This window comes from Dermacentor albipictus, chromosome 5 (assembly GCF_038994185.2).
Source record: "Dermacentor albipictus isolate Rhodes 1998 colony chromosome 5, USDA_Dalb.pri_finalv2, whole genome shotgun sequence".
NCBI lineage: Eukaryota > Metazoa > Arthropoda > Arachnida > Ixodida > Ixodidae > Dermacentor > Dermacentor albipictus.
The window spans coordinates 71,023,263-71,038,328 of record NC_091825.1 but is presented as its reverse complement, the minus strand read 5'-3'; the positions used below and the strand labels follow the sequence as shown (position 1 = coordinate 71,038,328).

Sequence of the window (15,066 nt, the reverse complement as noted above, 5' to 3'; positions counted from 1 at the left end):
AACAATAAAATTACACAACACAGAAATTAATTACGCAAATCTAAGAACAACGTACAGAGCTAGAAACGAAGAGGAAAATGTGACTTGGATGACAAATGAGAAAGGGTGGCGGTTAAATTTTTCAGACTAATTGTCTCTGCAGTTAAAAATATAACATGTGCCCTAAATACAGTAATTCAAAGATTGATTACGCAAGATTGTGTTCATCACTTTTGTGTAGTGTGTACACCACCAGTTCTGTGTTCTGCTAACGTTTTCTGTTCTGCTCTTCCTGCAGCGGCTGCTTGTGACAATGGAGCATAGGCACTGTGTAAGTGACATAAACAAAGCATGTCATTAATCGCAACTACCTAGGCCTACTGGTGTAGCACAGACAATGCAAGAACGCGAGAAGAGCCCGTGAAGACACAGACATGGCGTCAGCTTTCAAAAATTTTCAATATTTCAAAGTACCGCACCGTACTTGTATCTTCTGCCTTGTGCATCAGACAACACACAGAAGCATAAACACTTGTACAAGTGCAACAACAAAAACCAAACAAAATAGTAAATAAGAATGCTGACTCTCACTCTCCACTAATGTGCAGAGAATCAAATGCTTGATTTGACAAGGCAAGCGAAAGTTTACTAACACACGCATCAGTGACCTTGGTTATTCACTTGGCCTTTATGAGAAGGATGAGAAGACAAGTCATCGCATGTCGATTTCTGTCTGGGATCAAGGTATCTTCAAAAACAGATAAACAACAAATAAAGGCTGCTGCTGGAAGCTAGTGCCATGTTTGTGTGTTCGTGTACTTGCCCTATTTATGCTACACTAGTACCCCATAGAGAGAGCCCAAGGTAAGACAGTTCTGGCCAATGATTTGCCAAACGCGTGATAAGGTCCAACAAGTGGCAGTTCCCAATGTCCCACTCTACAATATGGCAAGGTGGCTAAACCAGCAGATTGTCATGATGTTAAATGTAGTACATTTCAGAAAGTCACTAAAAGCTGCTGTATGAAAGCTTAGGGGCAAGAAACATCCAGGCATTTACTAGGCGAAGACACTCCCACCATTGCTATCAGTAGGTGGGGCCTGCACATTCTCTATTTGTACCGCGTTCCCACATACCCTTTGTATGCAAACTTCAGTTCTCAAGCCTCATGAGTACGAGGCATTGGCTCATGAACAATAAGTTCTAGAAATCACCATTTCACTTTCTCCATGACAAGGGTCTCTACAAATACCCTTATATGCCACAGAGTAAGAGGTTAAAATTAAAATTACGAAAGAAAAGTTCAGTACCGGTTTACCGAACTGCCCCGCTGTCTTGATACTCGGCTGACAGGAAGACAAGGAATGAGGAACCTAGCACATTATTGTGGGCTATATGAGAGATGCCATAGAGGAGGTTTCCAGATTAATGTTAACCATCTGGGGTTTCTAATGAAACGTGCACCCTAAGCATGACACACAAGCGTGTTTGCATTTCACCTCCACTGGAATGCGGCGAGGAATGGAACCTACAACCTCAAGCTCAGCAGTTAAACGTCACACCAATGAGCAAGTACAGAGCAATCTTCACATACATACAGTAATTTAACGCTCCCAGACAGGGAGCCACAGTGACACTTGCAAATGCCGTGACATAAAACACACTGCTAGATATGTCTCTCACCAGCGCATGCGAGTTCGGTTAATCATCCAATGCAGAAAACACAATGCCGCTGCTTAACCCTTTGAAGGTTTTTGCCGTACATGTACGGCGGCGGTTTTCTGTCCCGCAAGGTCTTTGCTGTACGGGTATGGTTTCGACCCTCCGTTTGAAATTTTGCGCCATAATGACGATGCGTGCTCACTGGGAGATGCTGCCCCATCTTAGGACTTACAAGAAGTGTTTGAAGTTTGTGCTACCTTCTTGGGGAGATAAACAGAACTGATTTCTAGCTTCAGCACATTGTGCAGATTGCGTCAACACCCCTTTTGCGGTTTCGGTTTCACCGCGTGATTGCAATGGAGGCGTGCGAAACATAATTTTTCTCTTTGTCGGCACTCTCTTGTAGGGGTGGTGGAAGTTGATTTCTATCTTGATTGGCGCTGCTCTTAGCTTGTTTATCACCGCTCTTCGCGAGGTATTCTCGCTCTCAGTAGCAACGCGCTTTCGTGGTTTCAGTTCCGCAGCATGATTGCAACGGAGGCATGCGAAGCGTGATTTCTATCTTGATTGGCGCTGCTCTTAGCTTATCACCACCGCTCACGAGGTATTATCGCTCTCTGCGGCAATGCGCTTGTGCGAAAGGGTGCCTCAGACCTCTGCCAAAGGCAGCCACACGCAGAGAAGAGATCATGTGTGTGCCAACACAACTCGTGGCTCCAAGAGCACCACACTCTGAAATACTATTGAACATTTCGCAGTTCTGAGTGATGTCGACACCAAAATACTGTTCCTAATTTTTTTTTTACTATTTATTCCCGACTTTACACATATTGTACATTCAAGATCCGCAATAAGGTAATTTGACCACATGGGAAAGTTTTTTTCAAAATAATTGGACCCACAAAGGGTTAAATGCACCACACAGCAAGGCAGAGAAGAAAAAAAAGGGGGGGGGGGAGGCAGGGCTCACTACGGTAGGAGGAAGGGAAAAAAGAACAGTTGTGGAAATTAGTCCAGACAAAGGAAGAGAATGTCTCTGTTGGTAGGGCAGCATAATGACAGGACAATTCATTTCTTCCGTCTCCGCCAAAGATTAATCAATTTTAATTATTTTGGTAAAACGCCTCTCAGACTGCATTTCACAGTGTCCATTGTACAATGAAAACTTGCAACTGGGTCTGGTGAGAGGCCTTTTTAAGACTGGTGGTGACCTCTGGGGCAAATTAGTACCCCATTTTCCTATTAACAGCGGTGAGCAACAGGTTTTCCCAGCCTAAGAAATAAGCAAAACTGACAAGTAAACACCTAATGCCTTCCAATGCATGAAGTTTGCCGACCTTGAATTCTTCCTCGTCGAAGCCGGCTTTTTCCAAAGCCAGAGCCTTGAGTGAATCCAAGTCTTGCGCCCGGAACAGGCGCTCCAGCAACAGGAAGATGAGCGGGCTTTCCCGCGACGTCTGCAACAGATGCAAATAGCACATTGGCAGCCCCACCATAACTGACAACGAACCAGAAACCTTAAATAAGCTTCCTTCTTTTTTTTTTAAATTTCATCCCAGTATGCCTTTTCCCTTTGCAGCTACAGGCTGTAGTGCAGGCACATATGCACGTGCCTGCACTTCTTGTTTCATTGACTTCTTCCAATAAATTTTACTTACATGACTGACCTATGATAATGAGTTAAAAAAAAAAAGATTAAAGAGTGCTGTACGTGTTTTTCTGGCTGCCCCAAGTGGCAGCGATGGCAGTTGCAGGAGCGGAGCAAAGCAGTGTAATGTATCGTCGCATATCCAGTTCCTGTGCACCGAAAACAGACATTGGTCTGTAGACTCACACAGTAGAGTAAATTATTTAGGGCACTCCAATACCTGCCAATGTTCCTCCAAGGCTCTAGAAGGTCGGACCTTGTAAGATCAAGAAGGGGGCTGACAGATGGAGTAGCACACTGGGGTACAAACGTTATAAACAGGGATAAGGCGCCTCAGTAAGGCTGGCCAATGTTTCGATAGGGGGACCCAAGGAAAGGCTGCAGCCTGCATGGCCAACATTTCGATATGAGGACTTAAGGTAGGTCCTCCTATCGAAACGTTGGCCAGCCTTTTCTTAGGTTCTTAAGACCTCTCTTAGGTCCTCCTATCGAAATGATAGCCAACTTTTCTGGGGCACCTTATCCCTGTTTATAACCTTACCACAGTATGCCAAAAAAAGCTGTGTCAGTACTAACTCAAACTGTCATACCACATTTCTTGTTGGCTCTTTGTACTACACAAACTGGAACAGAAGTGATAAATGAAAGGCTGCAGATATGCACCTGAAAGAGCACGATGAGTCCACCAAACCAGGCCGCTCGGCTGAGGTAGTGAGCGTACCTCTTCTCCCGATCGCTGAGTCCCTCAAATGCAACACGGGCATCGAGCTTCAGGAATGGGGTCTCATTCGAGTACAGCTCGTCCGACATGTCTCCTACACGAAATACAATCATTGAATGACGTTCAGCAAAACAGAACAATTTGCTACGGTGAAAAAAAAAAAGAAAACAGGAACAAGGGTATCTATGTCCAACAGACAGTTTGACCAGCCCATGCAGGTGAAAAGCAGCCTGCTTGCAATGGAAAAGTTCTTGCCGCCCTCGGATTACAAAGCAAGGTTTTCTATGAACAAAAGACCTCTCTCTCTCTCTTTTTCTTTGCTCATCAACTGCACTTCGGAGACAATAAAAGTTTCAAATACATTCTCTCTTCCTTCCAACACGACGTGCTTATAAAAACAGAGCTCAATCACCAAGATTTGCAGAAGGTGCAACCTTCGCTCATTTTTTTTTCTTTTGTTAGCGCGTGTATTTACAGCCTGTCGGCGGCCACAGGCGAACTGATAAGACATATATCTTCGGCATTCAGCTACGTCCGAGATAAACGAAGAAACTGCCCGCTAGATGAAAGTATCGACGATTTACAAACTCAAAGAAACGGAAAACAGGGCGGCCAGTGGCAGCGCACACAGGATTTCGTTATAAAACTGTCGATTTTTAAAAATATTATTAAGATATCCATTTTTGTTTGCAATTCATCATTGCAGCACTGTGCATTGTTTCCATTTCCGGTCGTTAACGATCGTACAAAATAATCAAATGAAAATGCTTATTTGGCGCTTTCAGAGATGTTGATCCGTGAATCCATATGCGCGCAGATATCCTCGTAAGTACGAGTTGCAACTTTTCGTCGACATACACGGCTGTTTCCGGATCACTAGGCGCTTGTGCGTGCGCGACAGTGAGAAAGAAAATGCAAAATCGGCGCCTCATCACTGTTTCCTGCAGCGTACGGTTCTGTTTCACCAACATTGAGCTTAACAATGGTTCCGTTTTTCACTTCTGATCAGCCGCCTCTTATTTCCAACGAAACTCTGCAAAGATGGATCTTTTCTTCCCCTGTTATTCTCGTGTTGTTTAGCGTTAGATTGCGCTCATTTATAAACTTGATGTTTTGATGTGAGGGAGTATTTGGCGCCGCAGAGGCGCCGGTGCCAACGACCACACATGACAAGGCGCATTTTGCGTCGTCAGCCCAGTGACACGACAGGATTGGCAAACGCGCTACTTGGGGCTTACCTGCCTTGGGCTGCGCCGCTTTGGTGCAGGAAGAGATGACTAATCAATCGGGCAGTCAGTAACGAAGGCAACAATATGCCGTTACGCTGCTCCGTAAATATAAAAAAACGCCGGGCAGTGAAACCGGCAAAATATTCGCACGCTTATTTAGCGAACACTAGCAAGCGACCGAAGCGACGACTACCGACATAAAGCCGGTAGGCCGGTCAAAAGAAGAATAGAGAAACGAGAGAGGTTTGGGAGGTAGAGGTGTTGAGTCGTCACGGTGCGCACTCAGGTTTCAACTCGGTTCGGGAGTCACTTTTATTTCACTGTATGACCACACTGCCAAAGAGAGTTGTGTTCTAGTTTTATTTTTGAAAGTCCACTCGCTGTCGGTCAAGAAGCTGCTTGAATTATGACGTCATCGGACGTCCCGTTCTGTCGCGCTCGAAGCGCGCGTTTTGGATTCCTTGGGACGCGCCTTACAGCACCCCTCTACTTCCCACACATGTGGGTCACCCATACCTTAATAAAATAACTAGACTTGCATTCAAGCCCCTTGGAAGAATTTACAGTTACCATTATATTTTGCAAACAATTAGGAAACAACTCGGACGGTTCTGTGATTTCAACCTAATCGAAATGCTGGGCTAAAATGAGTCGACCGTGCCATATTTCATTATATTCACCATGGTTCTTGAAGGTTCTGTATAAGATATGCTGAATTAAAATAAAATTTTGGGCTTTTACATGCCAAAACCAGGAACTGCTTAGCTAGCTGCGGCAGGTTGTACAAGATACAATTTGAGCTTGTGTGTTGTACACACCTCAAAAAATTAGAGTTGGCACCAACCGTACAGTATTGCACATATGCTTCTCTTACCGGAGAAGCCTATAGTAATATTGTTACATTGCTTGAGGCGTTTATTTAGAAGGCTTGCATGGCAGCTAAAGCACTGGGTAGGGCCAGGCCGCCAGACCAAAAGCAATGTCCTCGTCTTCCTTCTATTCCACAGCTCCTTTCCTTTGTCTTTGTGTGTATGAATGTGTCATTACAATATGAAAACAAAGGCTACTTTAGCTCTTGCACTTTTCCGACAGTATATACTATATGCTCATGTGCATTAACAGGCTAGGAGAGGGCAACAGAGCATGTAAACACAGCAACTACCAGCATATGCACATTGTGTATTCGTCACCTTTCAGGTTCCAAGGTGATCCTACAGCAGAGAAATTACATTATTGGACATTTGCCAATATGACAATGTCTCAATGTACAGGAAAAAGAAGGTTAGTACATTTTGTTGTGTGGACACACCTTTTACACTAGCTGTGTGTGTGTGGACCAAACAAATAACTGTGACTGCTGACGTAATGCAGCTGTGTAACAATGCAGTATACGTTCGTTACAGCTCATTACACCAAAATCGTTGGGTTCATAAAATATCAATAAAACACAGGTGTTGCACAGCAGACTTTTGATCACAATTGAGCGCTCATCGGGAACGAATCGGGATCAAGGGTTTCAATCGAGATCGGACTTGATCATGATCAAAAGTGGCCGTGTTACACTGGTATAACAGTGGTTCCCTATTACGACCATTTAAACAAGTGTATTTGTAGCTGCAAAAAGTCAATTCCTCTCGAAAGAACAAAAACATTACATTTTCCTACACCTCTCATTAGACATTACTGGCATTGAAGCACTGTGGTATAATGCCACTACAATGTTTCTTTCAGTCTTGTCAATAACCTCTCAAGCCACACAAGACATCTTTCATCTTTCCTAGTCTCTCATGTGCTTAATGTGCATCATCATCATCATCAGCCTATTTTATGTCCACTGCAGGATGAAGGCCTCTCCTTGCGATCTCAAATTACCCCTGTCCTGTGCCAACCGATTCCAGCTAGCGCCTGCAAACTTCCTAATTTCATCACCCCATCTACCTAGTCTTCTGACGTCCTCGAGTGCGCTTCCCTTCTCTTGGCACCCATTCTGTAACCCTAATGGTCCACCAGTTATCTAACCTATGCATTACAGGACCTGCCCAGCTCCATTTCTTTCTCTTAATGTCAATTACTATAATGGCTATCCCCGTTTGCTCTTTGATCCACATCACACTCTTCCCGTCTCTTAATGTTATGCCTAACATTTTTCGTTCCATCGCTCTTTGCGCGGTCCTTAACTTGTTTTCGAGCTTCTTTGTCAGTCTCTAAGTTTATGCCCCATTTGTCAACACTGGTAAAATGCACTGATTGTACACTTTTATTTTTAATTATAATGGTAAACTTATAGTCAGGAGCTGACAATGTCTGCCGAATGCGTTCCAACCCATTTTTGTTCTTCTGTAGGTTTCCTTCTCATGATCAGGGTCCCCTGTGAATAATTGACCTATGTAAACATACTCCTTCACAGACTCTAAAGGCTGACCGGCGATCCTGAACTCCTATTCCCTTGCCCAGCTATTGATCATTATTTTTATCTTCTGCATAGTAATCACCAACCCAACTCTTATACTCTCTCTGGTCCTCAATAATTTGTTGTAACTTGTCCCCAGTGCTGCTGCACAGGACAATATCATTCGCAAATCTAAGGTTGCCGAAATATTAGCAGTTGATCCTTACTCCTATGCCTTCTTCCAAGCAGTGAATAGCACTGGAGAGACCGTGTCTCCTTGTCTGACCCCTTTCTTTACGGGTATCTTCCTACTTTTCTTGTGGAGAATTAATGTAGCTGTGGAATCTCTGTAGATACTTTCCAAAATATTTACGTAAGCGTCCTGTACTCCTTGTTTACATAATGCCTCTACGACTGCTGGTATCTCGACTGAATCAAATGCCTTTTTGTAATCTATGAAAGCCATATAGAGGTGCTGCTTGTGCTCAGCAGATTTCTTGATTACCTGATTGACGACACGGATGTGATCTATGGTAGAGTATCCCTTCCTGAAGCCAGCCTGCTCTCTTGGTTGACTCAAGTCAAGTGTAGCCCTTATTTTATAGGAAATTATTTTGGTGAATACCTTACAATACTGAAAGTAAGCTAATGGGCCTATAATTTTTAAATTCTTTAACATCTCCCTTTTTGTGGATTAGTATTCATCTTTGATAAAGTCTATTGCTATTTCATCTTCTCCTGCCATTTTTCTCTTGGTCATGTCTTGCGATGCCTTTCTAACTTCGTCGCTAGCTGTAGAGGGAGCCTCTGTATCCTGATCATTACTACTTCAAATGGCAGTAGTGTGGCTACTCTGGTACTGTACAGGTCAGTACGAAATTCTTCCACTGCTTTTACTACATCTTCGAAACTGCTGATATTACCCAGCTTATCTTTCAGAGCATGCATCTTGGCTTGTCCTATGCCAAGTTTTCTTTTCACTGATTTCATGCTGCATGCATGTTTTACTGCTTCCTCAGTCTTCCTTATATTATAATTTCGAATATCCCTTACTTTCTCCTTGTTGATCAGTTTCGACAGTTCTGTGAATTCTATCTGATCTCTTGAGTTGGACACTTTCATTCTTTGTTGTTTCTTTATTAGGTCCTTTGTTACTTGGGAGAGCTTGCCTACTGGTTGCCTAGGTGCCTTACCTCCCACTTCTATTGCTGCTTCTGAAGCCAGACTAGTTATGGTTTTATTCATTGTATCTATGTCATCTTCATCTCTCTGTTCTAAGGCTGCATATTTGTTTGCATGCACCAGCCTGAATTTATCTGCTTTTACCCTTACTGCACCTGGGTTGGCCTTTTTCTTCTTGACCAATTTTACCCTTTCCCTCTTCAAATTGAGGTGAATTCCAGCCCTCACTAACCTATGATCCCTGTACCTTTACCCTACCTAACACTTCTACATCCTGCACTATGCTGGGATCGGCAGAAAGTATGAAATCAATTTCATTTCTTGTTTCACCAACAAGACTTTTCCAGGTACACTTTTTGTTGCAATGCTTCGTGAAGAAGGTCTTCATTATTCGAAGCTTATTCCTTTCCGCAAATTCTACCGTCTCTCCTCGAGTGTTTCTAGAATCCACGCAATAGTTTCCAATTGCTTGTTCACCAGCCTGCTTTATCCCCACTTTTGCTCTGATGTAACCCATGACTACAGTACACCGAGTTTGCGCTTTTCTCATAGCTAATTCAAAATCTTTATAAATCTGTTCTATTTTTTCATCATCATGACTGGAGGTTGGAGTGTAGGTTTGTACTACCTTCATTTTATGCCTCCTATTCAGCTCTATTACGACTACTGCTACCCTTGCATTAATGCTGCAGAATTCGTCATTGTTGCCCACTATGTCATTATGGATTAGGAATCCTACTCCGAACAGCTTCTTATCTTGTAGTCATCTGTAGCAGAGGACATGGCCATTTGTCAGCACTGTATAAGCCTCACCAGTTCTTTTAACCTCACTAAGGCCGCAGATATCCCAAATAATGTCTGATAGTTCCTCAAAGAGTCCTGCCAGGCTAGCTTCACTCGAGGGTTCAGGTGTTAAACGTTGCAAGGGTCAGTCTCCATTGGCGGCCTATCTGGGTCCAGAGATTCTTAGCACTCCTGCTGCGTTACAGGTCTGACCGCCACCTTGGTCAGGTGCTTCACAGCTGCTGGGGACGGGCCATTGGGTAATTGAATGAGTCATTTGGGAAGGAGTGGCTGAATACTGCACCAGGGAGGCCAATTCCCGTTCTGGTAAGGGAGTGTCTTGTTCAAGCTCAGTGGGTCTTTCTAATTTGGTAGTACCTGGATTGGATTAGTATAGCCCCACTTGCTCTTGGCATTTTTGCTGGTGTCAGGTGCCACTCCAAGCCTGGAGATGGAGTTAATGTGCATAAAATGACACTAATAGCTAAAGGCCAATAACTTTCACTTGAGGTCTCGCTCACCTGACGATCATCTGTCTGGTCTTTGGTGGCAATAGATGTAGGAAAGGTTTTTGCAGTACATGCATGAAATCACCAGAAAACACACCCCTTGCTAGAGCTTCACTGTCGAGCACCCCCGGGTTAGGTCCATATGTTGTCGCTCTCCTCTGAATTCATGGCTCGTGTCCATTATGCGGGACGGGCCAAGACATTCCAAGAAGATGCCATGATATTTTTTGTCAACATAGCAGGTTCAGCAACCAAATCATTACTCCACATAATGGTCGCTGACTGCAAACCATACCTGCAGGTCGGGCACAAGCTTGACCCTTACCATTGCAAAAGCAAGGTCATCATGAACATAGTCTTGAAGGATTGTGCTCTATTCCTGGCTACATTCATATCTGCAATAGTTTGTTCTTTTTTATCTGTTTAACTTCAGCACAATATTTAATTCCAATTGGATTTCTTCTGTCAACATCACGCAGAAAGAGCAAAAGAGGAAGTATAGCTGATCAGCAGCTGACATGGAGTGTTAGGACCAATACGTACCACCTTCTAAGCATGTTCCTTTTGCTGTGTCATGCAGAACCGGTTTAGATTTATTATTACTGTTTTAATATAATCAGATCTGCTGAGATGCTGAGATCCCAAACATAGGCCCAGTGAGCAGACTGGTATCTGAGCAATCTCAGAGCAGACTGAGCAATGTGCTCAGTGGGCCTACGTTAGAGATCTCAACGTTTGATTATATTAAAACAATGACAATGCATAGAAACAGGTTCTGCATGACACAGCAACAGGAAAATGCTTAGAAGACGGTATTGGTCCTACTTGAGCAGTATGTCAAACATACATCTTAGATGCCATTTTGATGGAATACTCTTTGACATCTCACAAATTCACAATGCATCGCAAATTCTTTACAAATTTTAGCCCTGTGTATGTCATCTACAGAGCTAATGAGGCGTGCAGCAAGATGGCGATGAGCTTTTTGTATTATTTAAGCAATTCCTGGCCCCTGATGCCATCTTTGGATAATTGCTCTAAACTCGCAACAAAAAGGAATTGCATGGTTTTTAAGAAATGGTTGTGAGCAGAATGTCGTAATCAGGACGTGAAACTGAATGCGCACTCAAGAGCAGTCGTTATACACTTTCTTACACTAGAGCTGAAAACTGCTACGTTTATTCTGTTGCAAACATGCTCAAGTTTATTGCCCATTACGTAAACAACATGTTTGCACATTGCAAACTTGCATTAGAATCTCTCTTCCTGCCTGAAATGGAGTGCACGCTACGCCCACGTACAAGTGCTACGCAGTGCTACGCCCACGTACAAGTCACGGCCTTCAAACATTGGCCTACTGCCTTCCTCGAACACTCAACAAATACAAGCTGATTAAAGCCTATGCCATTTAGCATCTAAAAATGCTACTGCGGATGTCTTCGTGAACCTACTTGTCTTTTGGGTCACATGAGAGGTACTTTTTCACTGTTCCAAGGCAACATTTCTGCTCTCGCTGTATATACTTCTTTTCTTTTTTTAATACATATATGTAATGACTATGTTGCCATGTTGTTGCCTGTAGTTCGTGGGAAGGTGGGGCTTGTGAAGCTGCCGTAATACAGCTTTTGTTCTGCCATCGCCACCACTTATGTACATCAGTGTATTTATGTGTTAAATCTATTTCTTATGTTGTATAATCCTTTTCTCAAGTACTACATTCTGTTCCTCTAGTCTAACGAACAGTGTTTTCTTTGGGGTCCTTAGCAAAGGTGACAACTAAAAGCGAATTAGTGGATTTTAGCGGGAAACAGGCAACTGCGAAGGAATAGACAAATAAAAGAGAAGGCACTGTGTAACCGCTCTTCGAAAGCAAGAGAGCACACGCACATACAGGCACATATGTTCATATTTTCCCACAGGAGCAACATGCTGACAATCAAAATTACTTTTGCTTATGCATGGTTCCCATCTGTGTGTCTGTTTCTTTAAGATTATCTGTTTTGAGCTGAAGCCTATGACAATTTATTATGATGCACGAACTAACACAGTAACATGTTTTTCTGAAGTTATAATTTAGAATGTCATAGATGAGAGCTGGCACAAATGCCATCTTCTAGCTGTTGCAGCGAAACTATGATAAACTACAACAAAAACTCCGCCACTCCTGTGCAATCAACAGTACGATCTGACCATGCGGAACAATGCCCGTCATGCTCCACCGGTAATAACACCAAGCTTTTTATTGCAATGACTTTCAGATTGCGTGGTGCCGCACCCTGCCACTTCACACGATCGTGCAGGCCATGCTATGAGTAGAATGGCATCTTTCTCTGCCCCTTTCGCACCACCACCTGATCAATGATGAGATTCCTTCACTTCTGCTTCTGCGAGAGGCACTGCTTAGTTAAAGACACTTGAATCTGGCAGTCATCGTGTTTACCGTTACACGAGTAGACACGAAAAAAAATAGTGACGGAGTTTTTGAAAGGTTCAAGAAAAGGGCAAGTGGCCTTTTGAGCAACACTGTGGGGTTCAAGCGACATGCACAGGAATAATATTGGGCTCAGGTGTTCATGAAAGTATAGTGACTGAGCAAGTTTAGTTATCATGTTGAAAAGGTGTTGGGGGGTCACTTTAATTATGTTTGCTTGCCCTTCTGAACGAGGAGAGTTAGCCGACTCGGAAGAGCCAGAAGCACACGCATCACCATAGCCGAAATCGGTGGCATTCACGTAAGGGAAATGTGCCGACGAAGTAGTCCTTCAGAAATTTCATGTTTCACATCCAGAATATTTGAGGGTATGTGTGGCACCAGCAACTTTACCTTCGTATTTTTGCTTATTATGTGGTTTTACGAGACAACACCACAATCTGATTATAAGGTGTGCCGTAGTGGAGGACTCCAGATTAATTTTGGTCACCCGTGGTTCCCATGTGCCTAAATCTAAGTAGTACATGGGCATTTTTGCATTTCGTCTCATCAAAATGCGGCCACTGTGACCGGGATTTGATCCCGTGACCTTGTGCTTGGCTGCACAGCAACAAAGCAGGTGAACATCGCCTTCTGCGTGGTTTTTACATGGTGCGTTTGAAGCAGCTGAAGCAGCAATGTAGTAGCAAACCTGGATGGGATGCAGCAAACCTGGCTGTATATTTCGTTGGGGATACTTTCACTTTCGCAAGCTTTTGCCTGACTAGAGCTGGATGTGACCGCATTTTTGTCACAGTGACAAATGTGCTGCCGTAGCATAGTGCTAGCAACGCTGTTGCTCGTAGATGGTGATGCATCCGGTGCTATAGTCATGTTAACTCTTGAGAAAGTGAAAGCATTCCCAAAAGTGATCATCTGAGACTAGCGGCCCTAGAATAGAATTGCAAGGCAAGGAGTGATTTTCATTTCCAGCCTGTGGCTGGGAAAGGGGATGGGAGCACCATACCATTTGTTGCCTTGGCATGTCATCCCCGTCAAGACAACAAATGAAAATGTCTTGCAGCTAAAAGCAATCCAACACTTCCTATGCCAACTTCTCTCATACAAGTCATTCTACTCACCCTGCTGCAAGCTGGAGCACAAACAAAATGAAATAGGAAGCAGGCTGACGTGCACTGGTCTGGAAGCTGTGATTCTAGCTGCAACCATGACACTGCAAGCATTGTCAAATCTGGTGACACGCCAATGACCAGCGATGGCTCGGCAGGTAACCTTGGCGAGCCGTGCATGTGGCTCAAGAGAGAAACATTGTAAAGCTACCGGCACGAGAGTGCTAATTCACACTGCTTGCTAATTCACACATGCTGTACCACCTGCCAGTAATGGTGTCTTCACCAGCTTATCAAAGCACAACTAGCAACCAGCTTGGCCATACTGCATATGAGGGCACCACTAACAGCTGCACAAAGAAAAGAAAAGTGCACATAAATCTTTAAAGCAGCTATCGCAACATCCTCTTGTTGATGACTAACTCTACAGACAGAAAGAAGGAAAGAAGAGGTTGGAAGAACGGTTTGTGGATAGAAAGAGAGAAGGAAAAGGAGGTAAAAAAAAAGGAAGTATTGGTATACATACTATATGGACATCGGTATTCGCTCTCCTCATGGCCATCATCACCATCGCCATTGCTTTCAAGTTCATTCACCTTCAAACCTAACCTTGTGCTGCCGCTACCAGCAGGCTGAAAGGACAAATGAACACAGGAAGACCAGTGACTCGAGTCAAAGAGAGTTCTATACCTTTGGCATGTCCCAAGGGCTTTTTAAGTGCACAGCATTTGTAAGCCCTCTTCAGTGCCTGCGATTCATAGCGCTGAAGAAGGACAATGAAGGACATATCCTGAAGCATGTTAGTGTAGGTAAACAAGCCTTACTGAAGAGCCTTTGGAGAATATTGTTATATGGATGCTGCATGATCGACAATCCCTTAATTTTCATTTCAGCACACGGACACGCTCATGCACACTTTATTAAGCACGAAGGATCCTCACCAGTGATAACAATTCAGTCAACGAAGTTTCAGTGCTAGCCTGTGCAACATATATTGCTACTCTGTTTGAAACATGAAGAGTAGAGATGTCTAGCATTCATCGTTAGGCATTGTGTTCAGGTATTTGCACTGATCTGTGGTGCTTCGCTCGTTCTAGCCACTGCTCCTCCAATGTCTGTTTTTTTCTGCAGAAGACAGCAAATTAAAAACTAATCTGAATGAGACAATCTTTCATATTCTTAAACATTCCTATAATCTGTTAGCATAATTGTCTGCAAAAAAAAAACCACACAAGGACACATTGGCAAGACAAGTGCAAACTACCAACTAAGTTTAATGTCTGCTTCGCATCAGAAGCTGACAGTACATTGTTGCACAGGAATGGTTTATGACATCTGACTACAATGGGGAAAAGCCTACATAGGGTAAATGGGACACTGTGTAAATGCGTGCAGGAATATCGGCTGACTACAGGAAGCAACAA

General features: G+C 43.6%; 1 protein-coding gene across 3 annotated transcripts in view; it reads right to left on the bottom strand.

Moving 5' to 3' along the window:
• DppIII (dipeptidyl peptidase 3) overlaps positions 1-15,066 on the bottom strand; it is a 99,820-nt gene that overhangs the window by 68,418 nt on the left and 16,336 nt on the right. For 2 of the 3 annotated variants that reach the window (XM_065429059.2, XM_070538450.1), the window contains exons 5-7: positions 14,169-14,274; positions 3,953-4,104; positions 2,979-3,098 (exon numbers count right to left, since the gene is read on the bottom strand). In XM_065429059.2, the coding sequence (XP_065285131.1) occupies positions 2,979-3,098; positions 3,953-4,104; positions 14,169-14,274 (378 nt within the window). Of the gene's footprint in view, positions 1-2,978; positions 3,099-3,952; positions 4,105-5,248; positions 5,416-14,168; positions 14,275-15,066 lie in introns of those variants that run through there. The other variant, XM_070538451.1, reaches the window with a different exon arrangement.